The following is a 14566-nucleotide window of genomic DNA, read 5'->3' on the forward strand; positions in this document are numbered from 1 at the left end:
AGTCCTCATTCCCATAGAACTGTAATTCTGGGAGAGCTCATAGCTCCCTGCAAAACCTAGGCAATGACTTTTATAGCATTCCTGGGACTCTGAATCTCTGAAGCCAAGCTGCCAGCCGAGTGGGAAGACGGATTTCCTGCAGTCGATCTAAGGCTGCAGGATGCTGTACCTACCACCAGAACTCACCCGGTCTGGATCCTGTCTTAAACCTGATGTGGTCAGGCAAACACCTTTTTTTTTTTTTTTTTTTTTGTCTGTTTGAGACAGGGTTTCACTATGCAGTTTAGGCTGAACCTGAGGTCACTTTGTAGCCCAGAGTGCTGGTATTACAGGTGCCTGGCAAACACCCGGAAAACAGGTTGAAATGGTTCAGACAGCATTATTTAAATGCAGTATTTTTTGGGGGGCGGGGGGCAGTGGATTGGGGATTGAACCCAAGGCCTTTGCACAGGGCTGCATACCCAACCCCTTTATTTTTGAGTCTTGTTGAGTTGCCCAGGCTGAGCTCAAACTTGCGATCTTCCTACCTCAGCCTCCCAGAGTGCTGGGATCACACGCATGCGCAGTTATCTTTGGTGAGAAGTTACTTTGCTCTGAAACCTCACTATTCATTCCTTAGGCATCTATGGGCATCTGAGGGAAGGCACGAAGCTCCTGAGAATAGCAGGCAGGGCAGGATCAGCCCGCAGACCTGGAGGCACTACTGCGGCACCAAGGGGGCGGCTTCTGAGAAACACCTGCTTAGGCCATTCTGTCACTCACGGCTGGCGGTCTCCATCTTAGTGCTTTTTATGTAGACAGAACTTAAAGGACTTCACAGAAATTAAGAAATCTCTGTATTTTTAGAAACAATGCTGGGCTTTAGGGTTTAATGTACACATCAAACTGAAATCTGCTGTAGTATTTTCTAAGTTTATGTTTTATATATTTTCATTCTTTTTCCAGATATTTAGATTTGAAGTTTGACAGTGTACACATACTTCTGTAAAAATAAGTTTTATTAAAGAGAATGGCCACAATATAAAAGACTAATTGTTTGGGATCCTCTTCCTCTTCAGGTGCCACACTCTGCAGATAAGCAGACTTGTTTTGGAGGGGAGGCCTCTGACAGTCAAACAGGGGCCCACACTACAGAAGCTGGTCACCTTCTGAGCTTCCCTGTCACTCTCCACCTTGCATTCAGCCATGCTTATGTCACCCTCAGCCGCTCTAGACTGCCAAAGCTGGAAAGGACAGGATTCTGAGGCTTAAAGAGCAAGTTCTCCCTGAAAAGCTGCAAGAAGCCAGGCAGCAGATCCTCCAGAGCTCTAGACTGTTTCCCTCAGAGCCACCTGTTTTCTTGAGGCCAGGGGACACCACAGGGACACTGGCCATCACACACTCTGCCTTAGCAGACTATGCTGGGAGAATTCTAGGGAGAGGAGTGGCTCTGGGTCCTCCTCAGAACTTCTGTAAGAATTTGAGGACAAGGTCCCGCAGTCGTACCCTCAGCATCTCATCATTGTCACAGATGATGTGAGTTGAATCCTCTTCAATTTGGATGAGCGTTTCTGCTTCCTGCAGCAGGACAATATGGCCCTTGGCTGTGTCTTCCACCTTGATATCACTGAAGCCATGCTGCTCCCAGAGAGGGGGAGAAGAAGACGGGGGTGGTGGAGAGCGAAGAGGAGGGAGAGAGGAAAATGGGGAGAGCGAGAGAAGAGGACGTAACTATTGTGAAATTCGAGGGCCATCTGCAAAGTAGAGAAGCTATTCTGGAAATGCAAGATTTAAATAATACTTCCTGGGTTGAAGGACTTTCTAGGAAGTGGAATTTTTGGCACTTCTTAATACATTTATGCAGGAACAAAGTGGCTATGTAAACAACCTGACTGAAGTCCTTTTTTTGGCGGAACCAGGGATTGAACTCAGGCCCTTGCGCTTGCTGGGCAAGCACTTATTCTTCTGAGCCATCCCCCCCGGCCCCTGACAAGTTCTGCAGATCTTCCAAGAGGCCTCGCTGCACAGGAATTCACACGGACTGGGCAGAACGTGTACATCCTGCCAAGGCATGGACTGAGCTCAGCACAGCTGGTCCCATGTGTGGGAGTCCAGGGTGCGAGGCCTTGACCTAGGTGTCAGTCAGCTGTTCTCAGGGCCCAGGAAAATGCCAGTCCTCACAGCCAGTACCACCGACCTCACCACTGGCAGGTCCCTCTCAAGGAAGAAGTCTGAAAGGCATCTCTCCAGCTCTGTCTACTCCAACTGCACACCATTTCCACAAATCAGATGTAGCATTGAAGGAAGAAGTAGAAAGGGGACAGATCTGTCCACTAGGGACACAAATGGGTAAAAAGCATTGACAAGGAGGCTGTCTGCCCACAGCTGGCGGGTGGCAGTGGACGAGTGAAGGACCTGCAGCTGGCATGGCAAGGTGTCTACTGAGCCTCAATGCCCAGGCTGCTCCTGGATGCAGCACGTAGGAAAGTAGAGTGAGGGCTACCTGGGAAAGGGAGCCCTTTCTAAGTCAAGCCTGACAGGTCTGTGGGCACCAGGACCCTGGGACAGCAGGGCCAGTCTGATCAGCTACGGGCTTGGGGGTGGGCCCAAGAGAGCTGCTTGGGGAAGTCAGAGCACCAAGCCTGTGAATGGGAGGTCTGTGTGACCTGAAAGGAGCTGCTAGTTGAGATATAGTTTGGACACAGGGTGTACCACCTCTTGAGTGACACTGTGGTGCCACATGGCCAGCAGTGAGCAGTAGTGCCTTCTCCTTCCTAGCAAAGATTCTGCCTTCTAAAACAAAGCAGTCAGGCTCAGGAAGCTGTGGTTTGATCCCCTCATCCTCAAGCCAAACCAGACTGCCCTGAAGGCATCCTGAGCACCGCCCCCCCCCCCCAAAGACTGCCTCATGCCCAAGGCCCTGACGAAGCCCAAACCCCACACCTGTAAGGTTGAATGTCCGCCCCCTCCCCAACTGGGGATTGAACCCAGGCCCTTGTGCTTGCCAGGCAAGTGCTTATTCTACTGAGCTATCTCCCATGCCCTAAACGTTTCCTTTAACATGTTCATTATGCAGCTGCAATTCATGTCTCACTGCTCAGTGGTCTGACCCACTGGTGTGGTACAAACTTGACCTTCCCATTGGGTGGCTTTTTATTAATTTTGTTGTTAAAAAGGCCAATACAAGTGATGAGATCTATATGTACCACTGATGGCTCAAGCTAGGGAGAACATATTAACGGCAGGTGAGAAATCCTTTAGGAGGACGTGGCCGTTGGGGTGTGGAGCAGGTGTACACTGAGCCAAGGGAGAGGCCCAGGGTCTTCCACACGGCTGCTCGTCTCATGCCTTTGACTCTGCGAACTGTCCCAGTTCCCAGGACTCCCCCACCCTCTCTCAGCCTGACTTGAGATCTGCTTGGGCACCCAGGACGTCCAGTGGACAAGTGGGGCTCTGGCAGATAGCCCCCTAGTCACAGCTGTCTCTTTTAATGTTTTTTCAAAATCTTTAAAAAAAGATTTATTTGGTATAGGGTCTCACTACATGGCTGGCTTGGCATGGGGCTGACATGACATGGGGCTGGCATGGCTTATGGTACCAGGGATCAAATCTGAGTCCCTGTGCTTGCCAGGCAGGCGCTGAGACCGCCAAGCTATCTCCTGGCCCCATGGCTGGTTTCCTGAGGAAGGACATTCTCAGCGCCAGCCACATGGAGTGGGTGGGAGAGGCACTAGCTCTGGAGGACAGTGGGCCTCAGCAACACGCGGGACCACAGCACAAGGCCCCTTCCTTACCTTCTCCAGGGTCTGCACAAACTGCTCCACAGGGATGGAGCCACTCAGCAGAGGCTTCAGCACTTGGCAGTCTGGCACGTCATCGCTCACGCGCTTTCTTTTCTTCCCACTGGTGGGCTGTGCCGGCCTGGGAGGGGGCTGGGCAGAGTGGAAGCAGGGTCTCACCAAGAGCTTCCCGAGAGTGCAGAGAACCCATGGTCTGCCCTGCCCTGAACATGGAGGCCAAGGGGCCCCCCGACAGCCTAGAGCCGCCACTAGTGTGAAGACCAGAGGGCACCTGAGGCAGGCATGCGGCTGGGGACTCTGCAAGTACAGAATTACCCGTGTGGGTCCCACTTTCCTGCCTAAGACCTGGGTTTTCTTTTTCCTTTTTTAGAGGCAAGGTCTTGCTTTGTAGTTCAGCATGGTCCTGAACTCTGTGCAGTCTAGGCTGGCCTTGCACTCTGGCAATCCTCCTGCCTCAGCCTCCGAAGTGCTGGGTGGGAGTACAGGTGTGCACCACCATGCCTGGCCTCTCAGATTTTTTTTTTAAAAATCAAGGCCTAGTCATTAATTTTCCATCTATCTACTTCAGTATGGTACTTTCCAAGTGCATTCCTCATAGCAGACTGCTGGCAACAGCCTAGCATATGGGCTGTTGGGTCTGATATAGATGAAGTTCTAGCTTGGTCAGTCTCCCACCAGGAAATGGAGGACAGCTCTGACAGTACTGCATGGGAATTCTGTGAAGGCAAACTGCCACCATGTAAGCTAAAGCTGCAGCACTGGGCCCGAGGTCACCGAGGGTCCAGTCTGAAAGGAACTGGAGGGACAAGTACCACCCACGGGGGGCGGGGGACGTCCCTCCAGTGTTGAAGGCCCCAGGCTCCCTCAGGGAGGGGCTGTTCAGGTCTCCCCGCAGCACCTCCCTCACTCTGCAGCGCTCTGGGGAGTGCCTAACAAATGCTCATGTGAGGAATGTGCCCACGGGAGCTAGAGTCATGTGGACTGCGAGCGCCACTTAGGATGATGCATGGCCTCAAACCAGTAACACGTCTCTCCCCTTCCTTCTCTGAGCCATGTGGCCAGAGAATTTTGATGAAATGCCCCGCGTTTTGCTTCTGGTTTCTGCCAATATGGAGAGAGAGACACATGTATGGAGTGGGCCTTCTGCAGGGCAGGGTCTAGTTGATTTTTTTTTTTTTTTAATTTTTCTTTTTTCTAACCCTACCCCTAACCCTAACCCTAACCCTGGCAGGGTCTAGTTGAGCTAGTTGAGTCCCACCCGCCAGCTGTACCTGAAGCACATGCTTGTTGTCTTTTGTGTGCAGCACAGCTGAGACGGTTGCCAAGGAGATGCCAGGCTTGATCTCCATGGGCACCAGGGAGTCCGCAAGCTGAAAGCAGATGTAGTTCCGGGTGGGCCTCCTGAGCGGGAGGAGTAGGCCACAGGGCCTCAGCTCCGCCCTCCTGCATGTGTCCAGAGGGGTCCCAGCACCCAGCCTGCCTGGAGGGACAGGTGTGGACAAGTGGGAGGCTGGGCGCTCATGTCAGTACACTTGGACATGGCCAAACAGTTTAAGAGAGAAAGCAGGCAAAACATTATACAATTTTTTTAAAGCATAAAATCACATCAACCTTTCTTGCACCCATGCAGATCCTCAATTACAATAAAGAAAGGAGAGGAGAGAAGACAGCAGAGGTGAGGGCAGTTAAGTGCCCGCGGGCTGAGCCTTCTGGTAATGCAGTTTGCCTGGTGGTGCCCGATGGCACAGGGCTCATTCAGGACAGCCACAGGTTGCTGTGTGCTGTCTCTCATGCAGCCCTTCTGTGTCACGCCACGGGTAGGACAGTGATAGCAGCAGCTTCCCAACTGGCAAACCCAGGGTTTGCGGCCATGAGGCTCCCGATCTCCAGATTAAGTGTCCCGGGCCAGGCCCCCACACCAGCCAGCCTGCCGGCCGGCCCAGAGCCCAGGCTCTCTGTCATGTCCAAGGCGGCCTCCCCACTGACCCCGGCCTGCTGCCTGGTATCAGGTGGGAAGGACAGGGATGGCACAGTGTCTCTCCATACCCCCCCCACGCCTGGGTGCTAGTTTTAGCTGCGGGGCCCTGGCCCTGGGCAGGGGAGGCTCCCTCTCCTTCCTGGAAGCTGCTACCACAGACACTGAGGGGAGCCTGGGCCTCCGCAGCCCCGATGATGGGGCCAGCTCTGCTGCTCTGGTCAGCAGACTGCTACCCAGCAGGCTGCCTGCACTGAACAGCAGCAGCAGACTGTGGTGCCACTGCCTAACACTGTCGGGATCAGTGGTTTAAACAGGGAACTGGACACTGCAGGCTGCTCCATGAGTAAGAAAACACATATGGGGGAAGTGGGGTGCTCCTTCCTGTGGGGCAGAATATACCAGCCTCCTGCTGTGCCAGTCCTGGCCTCCCTCTGCCACATCCTAAACTGTGCAACCATTCCCTGCCCAGCCCGGGCTGGCTGTGGAAGTTTGGGGCTGGCATGGATGCCAAGCAGGGAAAGGCTCTCCTTGGGCAGTGTGACCACATTTTCAGGAGACTCCAGTAGGGGTGGTTTGTGGGGGGTGGGAGGGGCTCCGTCACAGAGGAAGTCAGCACAGGGTGCAGAGTAGCTGCAGCTCAGCACCCCTGGGAGGGAGGGTGTCCAATGCACCCTGGAAGTGATTCTCATAAGAACCAGACCCAAGAACTGGCATCAGGGCTGGGAATATAGCTCGGTGGAACAAGCACTTGCCTGGCAAGCCCAGAGTCCCAAGTGCGATCCCCAGTACCACAAAAGAAAAAAAAAAGGCTGAGAACTGGCATCGCAGAAAACAACCTAGGAAACACTGAGAGCAACTGAGGGGCCAAGAGGCCAGAGCTGTGGCCTGCATGTCAGCCTGCTGCCCAGCAGCTGACTTTCCTACAAGGATAGCGTGGGGCTTCTTTCTCATCTGCCACACGCTTTCACCTGGAGCCCATTTCCTTCCTTGAGGGAAGCCACTTCTGCATATCCAGAAGGATACTCAACCTGGGAAGACTTTTTGGATCTGGAAAACCAGCCACGAACTCCCCGGCAGTCCTCCTGCCCATGTGGCCCTGGGGTCACCGGAACCACACTCTCCTGGCCTCGGAGGACAGTTCTGTTCTTCCTGACCCAAGAGTTGTGCTTTTCCTTCTCAACATGGTATCCAAGTCCTTTGGGGAACCTTTCCTCTGGCTCCCTCCCATTTGAGGGAAGAGGCTTTTCCCAAGCCCAAAAGAGAAGGCGATAAAATAAGAACCTGCCTGAGCTCTGCAGCATTTTTAGCCCAAGGAGCCCGAGAAAGGCTTTCACTTGGGCTGCACAAGACAGCAGCAAGTAGCCTGGAGCTATAAACACACTCTGAAGCATTAACCCAGAAACAGCACATTCAGAGTGTTTCTATGGAAAACAAAACAAAAAATGATTTAAATAAAAGGGTGCTCAGGGCTGGGGAGATAGCAGCACAATACCTGCCTAGTAAGTGCAAGCTCCTGAGTTTGTTTCTTTTTTTATATTTAGGACAGGGTGTACAGGATGTCAGTGAGCCGCCTGTGTATAGCCTCCCAAGTGCTGGGATTACAGGTGCACACCACCACACCCAGTCTCAAGTGCCATCTCAGCGTGCCCCGGGGCGGGGCCGGCATGGCCTCTGCATCTGCCTAAGTGGGCGCTTTAGTCCACTGAGCTATTTGGCCGGCCCTAAGGTTCTGAGTTTCATTTCCAGTACCCAAATAAAAAAGTGTTTCTGAAAGTGTTAAGAAAAATAATAAATGTCCACCAGCAAATGAACAGTTAAATTACAATTTGCTTATGATAGACTATTATGCAAGCATTAGAACAAAACCTTTTGATGTTTCTATTTTTGGTGCTGGGGTTAAACTCCAGGCCTTACACACTACCACTGAGCTGTATTTTCAGTGCTTAAAATATCTTTAAAGACATAACATCCTTGGAACTAGGTGAAAAGTCTATTAAGCATGATTCCACCACATACACATAAGAATAGTACACAAGGCAGTACAAAAAAACCTAACTAGAATAATTATCTCTAGCCATCCCGCCCAATCCCAGCACTTGGGAGGCTGAGGCAGGAGGATCTGCAAGTTGAGGCCAGCTCAGGATGCATGATTCAAGCCCAACCTGAACTACATGGCAAGACCCTGTCCCCCCACAACAGTTATCTCTAGTGTTGCAACCAAGACTGATTTTCATTTTTGTCTTTATCCTTTACTTATGTTAACACAGTGGCTTTTTTTTTTTTTTTTTGCGGGGGTTTTTTTTTTTTTTGCGGAATTGGGGATTGAACTCAGGTCCTTGTGCTTGCCAGGAAAGCATTTATTCTACTGAGCCATCTCCCTGGCCCCTAACACAGCGGGTTTATAATGTTATTCTAAAATACTAATGAATATAATTCACACAGGTAAAAGCTTGAGATCTTAATTTTTTAAGGTGTGTGATATCAAGATGTTTGAGGATTGCTGGTCTAGAGTGGTGAAATCTATGCATAAGCCTTTTTTCCCAGACCCTGTCAACTACTACACAAAAATAATCCAGAGGAGGCCTGTACGGTAAGCACAGGGAGAAAGCCTAGGACTGCCCAGTGTGGCTTGCCCCACCACGCCCCAGCTGCGCTCTGGGCCATGCCTGCTGCTCCACTCACCAGGAACTCTGGGGGGAGCGTAAGCTGGAGGAGCACATGCCAACTTTGCTTCTGGGGCCTTCACAGCATACAGCAACAGAGGTTATGGTGTGTGTACAGGTATCCCCCCAAAGCCTCATGCAGTCATGGGGCGGCTCCTAGAGTTTTTTTTTATGTATTTAGTACAGGGTCTACAGGGTCTCACTACACAGATCAGACTTGAAGTGATTCTCCTGGTTTCAGCCTCCCAAGTGCTGGGATTATAGGCTTGCGCCACAACACCCAATCTTAATCAATGTCTCAGTGCACTCTGGGGGCAGGGCTGGCATGGCATGTCAGGGATCAAACCCCGGCTGCTGCGCTCTGCCTAAGCAGGCACTTCAGTCTGCTGAGCTATCTGGCTGGCCCTTGTGATTCTTGATCCAAAGCTGGGGTTGCCGGTGTGAGTGCTATACCTTGGCCCCAGGGGTGGGTAATGTGCATTACGATGCGAGGAGAGAGGCTAGCTAGCTGCCTGCACCGCTGCCCCTCCTTTTGCTCTCTGCCCTTTGCAGACATGAACAGCTGCTCTGAGCCATGTGCCAGCTGAGTATGGACTGAAACTGTGAGCTAAATGAGCCTCTCCTTTCTTCATTTTGGGCGCTGGGTATTTGTCCCAGCAATGAGAGGAGAGTAACTGAAACAACAACCAGCTGGCCCCCCGGACTGAGGGAGAGACCAACACCCAGGAGGAAAGTGGTGCTTCTGGACTGATGTGTCACCCTACCAGAGACCTCGGAGACAGGGAATGGACCAGGGCATGCACAGGGTTGTAGCCTGCAGAAGGGGGCCAGGCTTGGGGGCAGGGGAGGAAGGTGGACAGTCCAGTGGTATCTCTGACCTCTGGTCCTGAGTCTGTGGCCTCAAGTGTTACTAATGCACGGCTGGTCTGTCTGCACTAACGTGACAGTCTTCTTAGTTTTTGTTAAGGGTTGTCTCTGAGTAGCTCCTAGGGTTTGCAATGCCCAGCTCTCACGTGATGCCACTGAGGCCCGCATTTACTACCCCAGGGAAGGTCACATTGTAGGGTTAACAACAGTTCTTTCCTCTATGCCGGTATCTGGAGTTCCAGGGAATCATAAACAAAAGCAGATATAGGCATACTCAGGACCATGGGGAGCAAGGCAACAGAAGACCCCAAGGTCACCCAACTCTTAAGTCAGAGCACATGGAGAGGAAAGTGAATGGCAGGCAGTGGAACACTATGAGAAGTGCACAGATGGGATGGACAGATGACTAGATGAGCTCCAAGAGGAAATAAAGTAAAATAAAGGCACGCCATGCACGGGAGCTTACCAGCTTCAAAGCAGGTAAGCGTCACAGGCCACAGATGTGCTAAGATTAGTAACACCAATAAGAATGGAAATGGGGCTGGGGACGGTAGCACATCCTTATAATCCCAGCACTCAGGAGGCTGAGGCAGGAGGCCTTCCAAGACCAGCCTGGGCTGCATAGTGCATTCTAGCCAGCATGAACTATACAGAGAGACCCTGTTCCAGAAACAAAAACACAAAAAAATGGAAATAGGGAAAGAGGAATTAAAAGAAGAGAGTGGGAGGAGGGAAAAGGGGACAAACAAACAAAAACCAGGCTGTACTATGTACATATAACCACTTTGCTGGATAACTGTAAACTGCACGTACTGCAAACAGAATAAAAAATGTAACCCCAAAAGATACCAGGCCAGTGTCTTTCACCAAGATGAACAAAATGTAGAGAAAATGAACAGCAAAAACAAACAAAAAAACATAAGGAAGAAGTAACCTGCTTTTCCTGTCTCTCATTTTAAAAAAATCATTATCAATGCCAACTTACTGAAATAAAACCATTCCAATCCAGGCAATAACCAATGCACGGGGCAGCTAGGAGTCCAAAGCAAAGCACCACTGTGTGTGGTTCGGTGAGGTCTCGGGAGGACCACTGCTCAAGAGGAGCTTTGGCTGCACTAAAGGAAGGCTGGGCAGCTGCCCAGAGAGCTGAGGGGACAGAACAAGTCACCTTGGCTCCTCCTCCTGAGCAGAAGCAGCTGCTTAGCCAGTTAATTAGAGAAGACTAAAATGCTGAATTCACAAGTTCCAACTAAAAATTCACATTTTTCCTTTTTCAGAATTATTAGATCACAAACATCCAAATGACCTTAAAGGCTGTCAACTTGAGAAAGTGGTGGGGTGAAGGGTCTCTCTGGAATATGTGGAGATCCAGGGAATACACAGTTCCAGGAAAGAACTGTTGTTAACCCTACTATGTGACCTTCACTGGGGTAGTTAGTGAAGGTCAATGGCATCATGTGACAAGTGGGCATTGCAAACCCTAGATATCTGTATCTTTCTGGTAGTTCATTGCTTAACTGGTTTTGGACTCCCCACTCCTTGTAATACCCTTAGAGCTGGGTATTATACACTCTTATAGTTATGGGTGTGGCACTATAAGCCTTGGGAGGCTGAGGCAGGAGGACTGCTATAAGTTCAAGGCCAGCCTAGACTATATAGTGAGACCCTGTCTCAAAAAAACAAAAACAAAAACCCAGCACCAAAATAAATCTTGATAACCCACTTGTGAGACTTCTAAGAAAATGATCATTATTGTTTTGAAACTGCCGTAACTCATTAAAAAATGAAAATGTGGAAAAAAAAAAAAAAAAAAAAGAAACTGCCGTTTGGTTGGAGCCAGAATCACCTGCCTGGCCTCACTCCCACCGCCTGGGCACCCAGTAGCACCCACAACACACACAAGGGCTGCATAATGCAATGCTCATCTACCTAATAGAAACAGCCGCATGCATTTAGATGCTAGTTTTGTATTGAATCATTCATCTCATTTAATGATTGCAACTGCCTTAATCTGCTTTAGCTATTGTTCTTCATTAAGGAAACCGCCTTTCTGCTGGCTCTGAAGAGGAATCGTGTGTGGCAAACAGGTCTGCACCAGCCTTGCTGGGGCCAAGCTCTGGACACTTCCTAAGCCCAAGAGTGCTGGGCACACTGGCTTAACAGCAAGTCCTACTCTTTCTCTCATCCGTTAGAAAACATCCAAGCTGTCTGGAAGCAGGCAACAGCCTACACTGTCACCCCAGAGGCTATCCCGCTTCTTGCTGCCTCCCCCAACTGTTCACAATTTGCTTTTCACTTCTTCCCTGTTAAAACGTAAGCTAAGGGCATGGTGCTCCATGTCTGTGATCCCAGCTATGCAAGAGGCTGTGGCAGGAGGATTCCAAGTGTGAAGCCAGCCTAAGCAATGTAGTGGGACCATGTCTCAAAATTGAAAAAAAAAAAAAAAAAAGGGCTGGAGATGTAGCTCAGTGGTAAGACACACAGTACTGCAAAAAACCCCAAAAGCTAAAACCAAAACAAAAAACCCAACAGAAATTAGGATTTCACAGAACGAGAAATATTTAGACTATGACAGGCCAAAACCACAAGATTGTGCTAAAAGGGCTAGAAGCTCACATTCCTTCTTTTTTGGTTGTTCTTATCTCCCCTTCCCTGAATGCAGCAAAACTCACCCTACTCATACATGAGACCCAAGAGGCTGAGAAGCGTGTGAGGCGGGTCTCGCTCTGAACATCCAATCAAGGGGCAGCCTTGGATACCACAAGCCTCATACCTCTTTTCCTGGTGACTTGCTTAAGCATCTGAGTTCTAACTCATTCACTGCTGACATAAACCCAAAAGCAAGCCATCTCGGCAAGCACTTTGAGACTCAGACAGTTAAACCTGAGTTTGAGGATGAAACAAGCCACTCACCTCGGGCATGATTTCAATTTTTTCATACCGACGCTTGAAGGGCAGGGCCAGGACCTCAGCCCGCCGGTAGGACATGGGTGGAGGCTGGCAGTCGATCATGAGGTCCATCCTGTGTGACTGGGCTGGGGGCGGCTGGGTGTACTGCTCAGGACAGACCACGTGCAGGGGCTGTAAACCAATGGGACAGGGTTGGGGGCGCCAGAGCAGAGCACCCTGCTCCGCGTCCTGATCCTGGCATCCTAGGTGCTCAGGACCCTCTCAGGCCATACAACATTCTCCTTCCTTAAGCCCACCCAACCAGTGGCAGAGACAGGCACAGAGCAGGGGGAGCAGGAAGCCCCTCAGGGAAGATGTATGAGCTGCCAGCCGTGGGCGAGCAAAGTCTTCCTGGTCTCAGCCTGCACTGAAAGTTTCTCATTCTTTCAAGGTGACACTGTGTATGTCAATTTGCAGCTGTCACTAGGAGCCCTAAGTGCACAGTTTCCCTGTGGCCTGGCCTTCACCCTTTACACAGACTGGGAGGAACTGAGATTTTCTGTGCCATGCAGGGGCCTGGATTCAGAGCTGCTTATGCTACGGGCAGGTCACATACTCTGCGATGACAAATCAGATATGGAACTTAAAAACGGTTCCTTCTGTTTCTTGAGAGAAAAAAACCTTAGTAAACCAACATTTATTTTGGACAAATACCACCCAGCTGAAAACCAAAGCTGACAACCCACAAGGTCACCACACTGCTCCTGCTTTCACTTATGGGTCTGGACTAAGCTGTTAACCCCAACTGAGGACTTCCAGCAGGCAGGCGGGGGAGGGGACACAGCATCTGTCCTTCCCAGCCAGTGCTTCCTCTTCTGCAAATGCCTTCTATTCCTTCTCACTTCTCTGGCATCGCACAGCCGTTTAGCACAGACTTGCAGGTTTCCTCCCAGAGTGGCAGCAGCTGGGCTCTGGTCTCCCATGTGAGCACACGGCGGAGGGTGTAATGGGTACATGCTGGCCTAGGCCTGGCATCTGAAGTTACTCAGTAATGAAAAACACCAGGCTCTTAGCCGTTTTCCCTCCCTGGGGTGAGCACAGAGTTGGCATCAAATCCCTTCTTGTAGGCTCAAACCCAGCATCTCTAAGGCCTAGAGAAAACCCCGATTCCCTCCATACAGGGAAGCAAGCTAGTAATCTTCCTGCCTTCCCAAAGGCCTTGTTTCTTGCCTCCTGCCTGAGTACTCTGGGTAGGGGTCTCTCTACCTGACACACCAGATTCTGTGAGAAAGTGGAGGATCATAATAGGAAATAAACAATTCTGAGCACACAGTGCTCAGCAAGCAGGGCAGAGGCAGTGGCTGGGACAGGGCCCTCAGATCTCTGAGCTGTGCCTCCAGAGGTAAGGGCAGCCAGGAATCTTTCTCTCCATTGTCCTGCCCCCATGCCAGTGCCAGTCAGGCTTCCAGTCCCGACTGGTGAGCACCTTCTAACCCCCACATAGGGACCATATCCCTGCCTCCCTTTACACTTTCCTTTCGGGAAAATTTGTCCTTTTATGTAGCATTTTACTCCAAGTACTTTTTTCTTTAGGGCAGAAAATGTAAAACGAATCAAATAACAAACAACGATAGTATGTGTAACAATACTATAGTATGTGTAACCCCCAATGTAGGCTGCAGTCAAACTGCCTTTCAGTCTAGTAAATGTATTTCTTGAATGACTTTTTTTGAGGGGGCATTTTGCTTTTAGGTAGCACAACTGATCCTCGTCAAAAGTAACTGTTTATATCTTCTTCCCCTGTACTTTTGATTTCTTTAGGCTGGAAACTTTGTTCAGGGCATGAAGACCACTACTCAGTTTGAGGGTTAGCAGGACCTGTCTCAGCACCATGCAGCCGTGTGGGCCCAGGGGAGGCCAGGGCACAAATGCTGACAGTCCCCCACCCCTCAGCTGTGTAAGCTGCTGGAGCAGCAGGGCTGTGCAAGGGCAGGGCAGTTTGCTTGTTGGTCACCTGCACTTCTTTCAGCAGCTTGGACACCTGGATGAAGTTGAGGCGTGTATCGATGGGGCAGTATATGCACTTCATGGCCAAGGGCTGGTAGGGAGCCAGCGCTTCCAGGTAGGAGAAGTCCGGTTCTAGGGAGAGAATGAGAAGGACGTTAAGATGTGAGGTGGGAGAGCATCGCCTGGGGAGGGCAGCAGTGGTGGTGCTGTCAGCTTGGCAGAAAGGGAGCAGGCGCAGGGGACATGGACCGAGGCTCTCAGCTGGTGAGGAGGCAGGGTGAACCCTGGGAGGCACCAGGCCTGGGAGGAACAGGTGAGGGCCCAGAGCACTCAGGATGAAGCGGTAGACAAAACCCACGAGAGAAGGGAATGCTCTGCTTTCC

The 14566-nt window shown here is 50.8% G+C and overlaps 1 protein-coding gene across 3 annotated transcripts in view; it reads right to left on the minus strand.

Annotated features, from left to right (window-relative positions):
• Nucleotides 1-275: 275 nt before the first annotated feature.
• Nucleotides 276-14566, minus strand: part of Ints9 (integrator complex subunit 9) — a 95376-nt gene continuing 81085 nt past the window's right edge. For 2 of the 3 annotated variants that reach the window (XM_023714662.1, XM_004630701.2), the window contains 5 exons: nt 14191-14315; nt 12201-12368; nt 5051-5149; nt 3774-3911; nt 276-1617 (listed from right to left, as the gene is read on the minus strand). In XM_023714662.1, coding sequence (XP_023570430.1) covers nt 1441-1617; nt 3774-3911; nt 5051-5149; nt 12201-12368; nt 14191-14315 — 707 coding nt within the window. In that variant the 3' untranslated portion in view covers nt 276-1440. The remainder of the gene's footprint in view (nt 1618-3773; nt 3912-5050; nt 5150-12200; nt 12369-14190; nt 14316-14566) is intronic. The other variant, XM_023714663.1, reaches the window with a different exon arrangement.

The sequence above is a fragment of the Octodon degus genome, unplaced genomic scaffold, assembly GCF_000260255.1.
Source record: "Octodon degus isolate 3935 unplaced genomic scaffold, OctDeg1.0 scaffold00036, whole genome shotgun sequence".
Lineage (NCBI taxonomy): Eukaryota > Metazoa > Chordata > Mammalia > Rodentia > Octodontidae > Octodon > Octodon degus.